The 10,217-nt window shown below is 45.9% G+C and overlaps 1 protein-coding gene across 2 annotated transcripts in view; it reads right to left on the reverse strand.

The window, feature by feature from the left end:
• Window positions 1-10,217, reverse strand: part of LOC103374328 (eyes absent homolog 4-like) — a 13,910-nt gene that overhangs the window by 1,658 nt on the left and 2,035 nt on the right. For both annotated transcript variants that reach the window (XM_008304404.1, XM_008304405.1), the window contains exons 3-10: window positions 9,616-9,790; window positions 7,658-7,794; window positions 7,158-7,241; window positions 2,584-2,673; window positions 2,383-2,441; window positions 1,845-2,005; window positions 1,646-1,760; window positions 485-606 (exon numbers count right to left, since the gene is read on the reverse strand). In XM_008304404.1, coding sequence (XP_008302626.1) covers window positions 485-606; window positions 1,646-1,760; window positions 1,845-2,005; window positions 2,383-2,441; window positions 2,584-2,673; window positions 7,158-7,241; window positions 7,658-7,794; window positions 9,616-9,790 — 943 coding nt within the window. The remainder of the gene's footprint in view (window positions 1-484; window positions 607-1,645; window positions 1,761-1,844; window positions 2,006-2,382; window positions 2,442-2,583; window positions 2,674-7,157; window positions 7,242-7,657; window positions 7,795-9,615; window positions 9,791-10,217) is intronic.

A 10,217-nucleotide genomic window follows, 5' to 3' on the forward strand; every position in this document is an offset into this window, starting at 1 on the left:
GACCTTCTAGCTGTGAGGCCACGGTGCTAACCACTGAACCACCTTGCAGCCAAGGAACATGAATCTTTGTCACTAAAATAACAGAATATGAATATTTAGAGAACATTCAGAGTTCTAGGAGTCACTGGAGACTAAAGACTGAACAATAAACATGGACTTTATAGTGAATAGAAACTTCGGTTCATGACTGTGGGATCATTTCGGTCGTCTGTCGGACGCTTGAACAAAATACCACGTTTGACGAAGACATCTGTTGGTTCATGTGTGATGAATGTTGTAACTCAGACCAGACTCCATTACAGCTTCTACCAGAGTGGATCTAAAGCTTCTCTCTGACATGGTGGATGTTTCAGCTGCTTTAAACTTTCTCACACAAACGTCCAACCAACCATTCAGCGAGTCCAGCCACAGCTTCACATCACAGCAGCCGCTCAGTCACTGTCTGATCATGTTTGCATTGTTCTGATCCGTGTTGGCGTCTCACCTATTTTCGTTGCGCTGTAAATGTTCTCAATGGGGAACACGGAGCCCAGACTGTATAAGAGAACTTTAGCCAGAGCTGGGATGAGCTGCGTCGTCGTCACCAACACATTTACACAGTTACTCCTGCAGAACCAACAGAGAACCAACAGAGAACCAACGGAACAGTTAAAGATGTTGAATGTGATTCAACTAGTTCAACACAGAAGAAAAATCACAAGAAATACACAAATATTCCACATAAAAGTTCCTCCAGAACCTCCTCAGAACATCTGGTTCTGTATCTGCTGAACCTTTATCTACTGACCAGAGTTCTACCTCGAGACTGTGAATGTTCCAGAGGTCCAGGTCCTTCAAGTCCACAGAGGAGGGTCCAGATGGATCACTTTAATGGACTTTTTCCATCATTTCTGAGCCTCAGAACTTCATCAGAACAGCAGATAGACACATGACATTTAGGAGGAAGAACACATCTGGGTTCTGCTAGAACCTGACACCAGATCAGTTCTACATCCATCCAGGTGTCTCAGTCTGAACACTGGACCTGGTTGTTAGGAACAAGTGTTGGTGTCTTTTTACCCTCCACCTTTTCATGGTCTGCTGTCGAGAAGCATCTACGTCCACCTTCACGTCATGACGCTGACACCACCGTTTAGTGTCCATCCAACATAACTTCTAGTCTGACGGACAAAAAGCACCATTTTCATCTTATCAAACCAAAGAATGTTCTTCCAGTTGACTTCAGAGTCTACAAATATCTTCCATAACTGATTGTAAGCATGAATATTATGATAGTTTCAGTTGGTACCCTGGATGTGGTTCTGGTTTCTGATCATTCACCAGAGAAAACTTTAACAAGTGCATTCTGGGTAAACTTTCCAGGCTCATATCAGCAGCAACAGAACCAGATTTAAAGATGTAAAATCCTAAATGTCATGTGTCTATCTGCTGTTCTGACGAAGTTCTGAGGCTCAGACATGATGGAAAAAGTCCATTAAAGTGATCAATGTGGACCCTCCTCTGTGGACTTGAAGGACCTGGACCTCTGGAACATTCACAGTCTGAAGGTAGAACTCTGGTCAGTAGATAAAGGTGCTGCAGATACAGAACCAGATGTTCTGGAGGAGAACTGATGGTTCTTGACTCCTGCAGGTGGAAGCCTCACCTGGAGCTGATGATTGACAGGGACTTTAAGGCGTGGGTGAGCCAGGAGTCGGTCAGAGCTTCCACTTCAGCCCTGAGCTGCAGCCAGGCGTCCCTTTTCGCCGGACCCAGCAGACCTGCAGCACAGAAACACCGTCACAACATCAGCAGAGACCAGGTGGACCTTCACCTCCCTCAGAGCTGCGTTCAAATTGGCTCACCCCCCACGTTGTTCTTGTACGTGCTGTACAGCTCTTTGACCCGTCGGTAGCGGAACGCCAGCTTCCTCATCCAGTCGACGCCCCCTCGGACACCCGTCGCCAGGCACAGGTTGGCGCTGGTCGCAGCTTCATGGAAGCCATCAGTTGCAAAACTGTACGTACTGTCAACGATGACGAGGTTTAATTAGAGCAAAAAGATGGCTGCTGATGTGATCACTCAGCAGCAGGAACAGATGCAGGTCAGACAGCGGAATACATCACAGTAATCAAATTACTTCCAACAGCTCAGATTCTCAGAATAACTTCCGGCTCCTCAGCAGGAACTGAACTACAGTGAGTCCATCGTTCCTTCCTGAGGTTCTGATCCATCAGCACATCTCACGGCTCTGCCACTTTTATTATATTATCCAGAACTTAGTTTGAATCCTGAATAAACGAGTCGTGAACAGAAGCTGAGACGCTGCAGCAGCACAGACTGAAGGTTTACGCAGGTTTGAAACAATCACGTTAATGTTTTACTGAAGTGTTGAATAGTCACCTTAAGTCCTGGCCGTTGTCGTCTGATGACACGTCATCGATATGGACCTGATCACATTCCTGTTGAACACACAGCAGAACCACAGTCAGAAGCAGGACGTTGACACGCTGCAGAACCACCAGAGGGCAGCAGCAGGACAGTCATAAACCCAAACCCCTCTAACAATCAGCTGAACTCGTCGCTCTGCGGTTCGTGTCTCACCTCCAGGTCATTGAAGAATAAATGTGTGTCGGCCAGGTTGAAGATCATCTCCTCCATCCTCAGGCCCAGCGTCACCGCCATGGGAGGGTCCTGCACCAGAGAGACAGCGTCATCACCGTGACAACAACCTGACAACACACCTGGTCAGCCCCCCGTATGTCCATCCAGGCTTTGCCCCGTCCACCCCCGTCAGCAGAGATGGTATGCTCCAGATGCTGACAGACGGCCTGCACTTGTTCGCTCCCGTCAACATTCCTCCTGTTTGGGGGGGGGGAGGTATGCGGACGGTGCGTGGAGGCTCAGCTGCAAAAACCATCATCTGTGATAGGTCAGCGAGGGTCGACAGCTCGCTGCACGATTCGCTGACGCCGTCAGACGACCAGAATAGAAGCTAAGCGAAGGGACGGAGAGTGAAAGTGGGCGAGCGAGGCAACACCGACATGGAGAGAGAGAGAGAGAGAGGCCTTCTGGAGCTGACATGGAGACCACGAGTCCATGAGTCCACCTCCTGAAACATCAGCTGGTCATCTCATGTCAGCTGATTGTTTACAAAAACAAAGGTTCATGTGTTAAAGTGCAAAATGTAAAAAAGAATGATTATTTAAGTCAGAAGTCCAACTTTCTGTGAACAGTTCAGTCTGAATGTTAAAGTTTAATGTGGACTCGGTGACTGACGGCTCAGAGCAGCTAAAGAAACTCTTTTCTTCTTACTGTGAAACTGATTTTGGCATCAAACTTTATGGAAATATGTGAATTCTTAAATGAGCTACTGACCCCACCTCCCACCACTAGCCCCGCCCCGGTCTATGGCCCCGCCCCCTTCAGGAAGAAGACCGTGAATTTTCAGCTCAGTCATTGTTTTTAACTCCTGTTTGTTGTCAGACGACATTCAATTCAATTCAGTTCAGTTTTATTTGTATAGCGCATATTTACAACAACAAGTCATCTCATTGCACTTAGCAAAGGCAGAGACACCCAACGATCCAGAACATTTGGATTCCCGATAAGCTTCAGCATTCTAAATGATGTGATGCTGGTCAACGTGTCGTCTGGAGGAGTTCCACTGGTTCATCCTGGTTCTGCTGCCTGACACCAGAAACATCTGGAGATGACAGCAGCTGCATTAACGGGAGGCCAGAGAGCTGGAGAGAAGTTCCAGGTGGAACCAGCAGCTGGGTTTTCTCCTCACATGTTCATGCGTCGTGCTGACAAACACATTTTTGACTCATTTTGAGTGATTTTAAATGAATTTTGAGTGATTTTGGAGGCATTTTGGACAATTTAGCATAACTTTGGAACCATTTCAAGTCCATATGGACCATTTCAGAGTAATTTTAGACAAACTTTGAGCAGTTTTAGATGGGTTTTTGAGGTTATTTAGCAGCAGACTGCTGACTGGAGCTGAAGACGTCTGACGCTACTATCGCCCAGCAGTCGGTTAAAAACATTAGGATTGATGCATTTTCAACAGAGTTACTCTCTGAATGTTTTGGGCTCCAAAAAAATGAATTAATCAGAGAATTACAGATCTGACTTTGGCCTGAAACAACCTCTGCTGAACATCTGATGGTGTCGATTTCAGGTCAAACATCTCGTGACATTCACAACGTGGATGTTGATATGTTTAAATACGTCGTTTAATTTATCTTTATCGTGATAAAGCTGCCACCTGCACACTGAAAGAACAACCAGGCTGTATGTGGGCCTGAACTTAATGTTTTCCTTCACATAAATAGGAACTTTTCCACCAAAATCTGATGCAGAAAAATTCACAAGAATGCAGAAAATGAAGTGTTTGACTCGGAGTTATTTGGGGAAAACGTTTGTGTCCTCCCTCAATGTTAAAACTGGATCTACACCACATCCTGGTTAGTGAGGTTATAATATTAGTATGAGTATCTGTATGGTTTTATATCATTAATTCTCGCATCTTTGTCGGTATTAACGGTGGAGGAAGCTTGCAGCTCTCAGCTCTTGTGGTTTGTGTGTCAACAGTGTAAACACTATTTTAAGCGGAGGTGTGAACAGACTCAGCTGCCACCAACCTTCTCAGAGCAGCAGCAGCAGCAGGAACCGGTGAGCTGCAGATATTTAGAGTCTAAACTCATCATCTCGAGGCTGAAGCTTCAACCGGACGACAGACAGATGAGCCGAACGATCGGTGACGACTTTCTCATTAAACTCAGCATCTTCTCCATGTAGACTTCTGCTTCCTGTTGGTTAGAAACGAATCCGACGTGGTTCCGGGTCCGGACCGTCTATCAGTGAGTTCGCAGCCTGACTGGGTCCATTTAGATAAACTTAGATGCTGCAGGGTTCTGGTGTCTCTGCTGCTGATTGGATTCAGATGTTTTACTGGGAGGATCTTAAATAAGCGTGTTATCGATGTCAGTGTTTCCTGCATTTCTTCGGCAGAACCGCACTTCAGAATGTAAAGAACCAGCACTGGACTTCTCTGATGAGCTCCTGAAAACCAAAGAACCAAAACTGAAGTTGTCCTTTTGGCTCATCACAACCAACAAACTAAAACTAAACCTGAATACCAAATAACCAAGACTGGACTTTTTCTTTCGATTCTCAAAGGCAACAGAACCAAACCTGGACTTCTCGCTTTGGTCCTTGCAAAGTAACAGAACCCAAGCTGGACTTTGGATTTCAGTTCTAAAGAATAAAACAAAGAACACTCTATTAGAATGTTTTTATAACCTTTTGGTGTAGATGCTGTGATTATTGACCAGCTGTTGATCGATGTTGGATCTGATGTGTTGACTTTAAAATAAAGCAGCTGAAGGTCTGATGGTTGTGGTTTGTTCCCCTGATGCTTCTCAGCAGGTCCACGAGCTGAAGCTGACTATAACGCTACCTCTGATCCTCTGGGTGACGACAAACAGGAAGTTTCTACACCGAGAGTTTCTCTGCAGCAAACAGAACACGAGCCGAAGAACCAAATGTGTTCTGTGTCTCATCCACACTTGCAGATTTACAGCTCAGCCGGGCTTTTCTTTACCCGTTAAACCTGCCAAACATCCAGAGGAGCTGCATCGGTGCCACGAGGCCGACCCGGAGGCAGGGCCGCTCCGCCAGCTTCAGTTCTGCTGCCAAACACCAATATCAGGACGATTCAGGACGTAGAACCCGAGCAGGCGGGCCGGCGCTTGCTCCGGTGCCCACAGGAAACGACATCACCCAATAAAAATGTGTAGCCTTGGCGGCGGTGCTGATCCGATCAGAGCCAAGAGCTGTTAAAGTAAAGGGAGCCATAAACAGAGGAGCTGCAGAGACCACCGGACACGTTCACAGCACAACTGGAATAAACATCAGCCCGGCTAGAAATTAGCACATTAAGGAGCCAGCGGCGGTTATTAATAGCTGCGTTAAAGCCTCGTTTCATGGAGCGTGTGATCAGAGAAATTGAGCGAAACGTTCCTGGAGTGGTTGATGTAACGTTAATAATCTGCTGAGGCTTCAGCTTCGACTGTAGACGTTTTAATGTGGAATGAAAGCGTCGCTCTGATGATCAGCTGCTGTCTTCACAGAGTGAATCTGAACATGAGAAGTCACTCATTCACTCATTTTCAATCACTCTGGACAACTTCTAACTCGGTTCTACAGGTTTCCCATCATCTTGGACAAATTGTTGCTAGTTTTAGACAAATTTGAGTAATCTAGCAATTTGTAACTGATTGTGGACAAATACTGAGTCATTTCAATCCTGTTTTTGTAGTTTTGAACAAGTATCGAGTCATTTTAATCAAAATCACCTTTAATTAAATGCGTAGCGGTAACATACACAGATACGTACCGTAGAGGCTTTTTTCTGAACACTTCCTGTAACACGGCTGGTTAAGGAAATAAAACTCCAGCAGCTACCAGGAAAAGTCACTGATGGCTATCTTCATCTTCCTCCTGCACTAAAACCNGTCACTGATGGCTATCTTCATCTTCCTCCTGCACTAAAACCACTAAAGTCGTCTTCTTCAGTGTCTTCAGGAGCTGAACAGCCTCAGAATCACTTCATCACTTCCTCAGTCTCTCTGTCGTCGTCGCTCTCAGCCTCACTTTGGTCTCGAGGGAAATTCGTAGAACTCGTAAAAACCCATAAATTAGCCGCATCGTTGTTTAAGCCGCAGCGTTCAAAGCGTGTGAAAGAAGAAGCAGCTTACAGTCCAGGATTTACGGTATTTTGAACCAGTTTTGAAACAATTTTTTTCATTTTGGACAAATTTTAAATCATTTCTTCACCTAATTTTAGTGAACTTCTGCTTCAGTCTGGACTCGGTTAACCATAACTACCCCAGATGGAGCCCACATGTTTCTGGATCAGGACTTCCAGAGTTAAAGTGTTGCAGCAGCTCTGGGAGCAGAGCAGCTCTGAGGGTACAACTAAACCAGGTACAGGTTTTGGTTCAGACCAGGATTACCATCATCAGACTGGTGTGTCTGAGCAGAGAGACTCGACTAGAAGAACTTTTCTCGTCCCTCCTGAATCACGTTCTGCTTCGGCAGACGGAAGCAGAGCAACGTGGACGTAGGAACGATCTGAGCAGGTTCTGGAGGTGAAAACAGAGTCTTACCTTTCCATATTTCTGTGCGTAGGAACCCGTGAGCAGAGAATGGAAGACGATGATGGTTTCATCCAGATCCCACACAAACACCCTCTGCAGCACAAAAACACACAATGACTTTATTCACAAACGCATTCAGACGATGAGATCTCATCAGCCTCCTTCATTTTGGGCAAATGTTTTCTTCCATTTAAACTCATTTTGATTAACTTTGGACAACTTTCGAGTCATTGAGCTCTTCTCATTTGGATCACACTCTTGTCGTCATTGTGACAAAGGTTTAGTTGTGTTTTTGTCCACTTCAATCTGGAAAAGCTTTGAGTCACTGTGACCAGAGTTTTGACCTTCTAGACACATTTTCAGTCACTTTGGACAACCTTACCTCATTTCTCGTCCTCCAGAGTCAACTGTGAGAGTTTTTACAGTAATGTCCGGAGACCATTCAACAGCTGAACTCTGATTAACACCACTCGGGGCCTTTCCTTGCCCGTGAGCTTCGGGCCTCTTACCTCCAGGTCGCTGTCGGGAGGAGGGGATGGGTTGTTCTTGCGGCCCCGGCCCCGGGACTTGGACCCCCCGCTCCGGCAGGCTCGGTCTTCCAGCTCCTTGACGGGCGTGGAGGGACTCTGCACCGTGTCGAAGTCTCCTGCAGCACAAACAGCACAACTGGTGTAACCTGCAGCAACGACGGGAGGCGCTCCCACAGCTGCTCTGCAGGAAAAACTGTAATTCAGACTGTGTACAGTAATAAGACGTCTGTCAGGTTTAATAATTCAGCGTAATTGACGTCAACTAAAAGCTACAAGGAACTACAGAAGCGCACCGCCGGCTGACTGATGGTAACATGCAGGAGGAGGAGACCGGGGCAGTAAATCACCGGCTCGGGTAATCGGATGCTTCACACTCAGATACTGGACGTATAATAATGTGCAGCGGTCACATATTGTGCTGCTGCTAACCAGAACCAGACTCTGGGTGTCGGCTCGGGTCGGAACATCTCTATCAGGCCGAGGAAGATAAAGACGCAAACAGCACGAGAGCCTCGAAAAACTGAAGCAACGAAAAGAGAACCAGGAGGCAGAACCAGAACAGGAAGCTGTGTTTCTGTTCCACGTTGCTCCCTTACCTTCCTCTTTGTCTACAAACATGCAAGATCCAGTCAAAGCCTCTGAGGGTGATCAGGTGACCGCAGACCAGGAACCAGAAATGGTTCTTCACTGTGTTGCCTCACAAGAACCTTTTTTTTTCTTTTTACAGTAGTTTTTTGGCCTTTGTGCCTTTATGTGATAGAGCAGTGAGAGAGAGAGGAAAGTGGGGAGAAGAATGGGGGAGGACGTGTGGGAAAGGACCATGAGCGGGATTCAAACTCATGACCTCCACATCAGGACTGTAGCCCTGCACATGGGACGCCAGCTCAACCAGGTGAGCTGGAGCGGCGCCCCACAAGAACCATTTTTATATCCACATAGAACCTTTGAGCAAAAAGTTCTCTGAAGAAACCTCAAAGGAACCTCAGGAACCAGGGAACAAGGCTTTCTTTAGAAACCAGAAATGGTGCCCTGAAGAACTTTAGCAAAAACAAGTTTCTCGTTTAGTCAGTTCTAGAAGAACCTCTTTCGGTGCCTCAGAAAACATTCAAATTGTTCCTTTGGACACATTAATCGCATCTCAAAGAACTGGAGTAAAAGTAGGGTCCTGAAATAACCATTTTTTAAACTGGCTCATGAAAGAACCACCAAAAATGCCTCAAAGAACTTCTAAAAATGGTTCCTTCAGGCAACATAAGTTGTGGTCCAATAATCTTTATAAAATAGGATCTTCAAAGGACCAGCTCTTTAAAGGACCCCCAAATTTGGTTAAAACAACCATCAAAATCGTTCCTTTAGAAGCCATAACCAGAACTCTACAGAGCAAAAATATGTTCTTTAAGGACCTCAGCTTGGGTCTTTGTGGACCCACCTGGTTCTACCTTGAGGACAGGACTCGATAATCGTTTTAACAATTTCTAAATGTAAAAGTCAAATGTAAGAATTTGCAGCATCTCTGGGTTCAGTTAGAACCATTTAGTGTTTTGGTTCTGGACTGTTGGTCAGACAGAACAACATGTTCTAAGTTTGAGATCTGTGAAACTGTGATGAACGTTTCTCTGTTTTCTGATGTTTTATCGACCAAATGATTAATCCAGAATGAAATCATGATTTCATGCTGTTATCTGAAACCAACCAAAGAACTCCAATAAACATGAAGAACCCTTAAAGAACCACAGAAAGTAGGTGAAGAACCATCCTCTAAGGAAAGATGATCTTGAAGTTTCGAAGAACCGTTTAGGAACCTTTATTTTCCTGAGAGCCTGGCAGCAGTTGGCTGTGGAACATCTAAACGTTGGTATTTATTTATGGAACCGCAGAGAAAAATCTGGCGTTCCATTGCACCTTATTGAAGTTATTGGTCCGGTTCTGCCACTAACCTGGGTGGAGCTCGGCGGCCTGGCCCGTCATGGCGGGGCTGGGGTCCTGCAGCTGGTAGGCCGCCGTGGAACCAGTTCCGTCCACGCTGTTGGAGGTCATGTAGGCTCCGTAGGTGGAGGCGGAGTAATACTGGGCGTACTGGTTTTGGCCAAACGTCGTGTATGAGGGATAGTCCTGCAGAGACACGTCAGGAAACAGGACAATTGAGATGTTTCAGTTTTGTGAAAAGCTCCGGGACAGATTTTACAAGTGTTCCCTCTCATTGCTCAGATCTTTTATCTGCTCTGTTCTGTCTTTTATATCTCTGGAACAATTAAAGCCTTGTGCTGCAGCGTTTTACGGACCCAGAGGAGATGCATGTTTTTATGAGCAGCTCTCTAAACCTGTCACTACATCCATCTCTGTGAGTCCTTATAAACCGGAGCAGCCCCATGAATGCACAGCTGTAGTCAGACAGCCATACACTCTGTTACCTCCACTTTTCCTCTTTCATCACTTCAAACAACACTACCATTGACTCCCATCCATTTCTCAACAATTACTATCACCTAAACCGAACCAGAACCTAACCAGAACCCAAAACCTTACTTAACCCCACCCA

This window comes from Stegastes partitus, unplaced genomic scaffold (assembly GCF_000690725.1).
Source record: "Stegastes partitus isolate 25-593 unplaced genomic scaffold, Stegastes_partitus-1.0.2 Scaffold2212, whole genome shotgun sequence".
Classification (NCBI taxonomy): Eukaryota; Metazoa; Chordata; class Actinopteri; family Pomacentridae; genus Stegastes; species Stegastes partitus.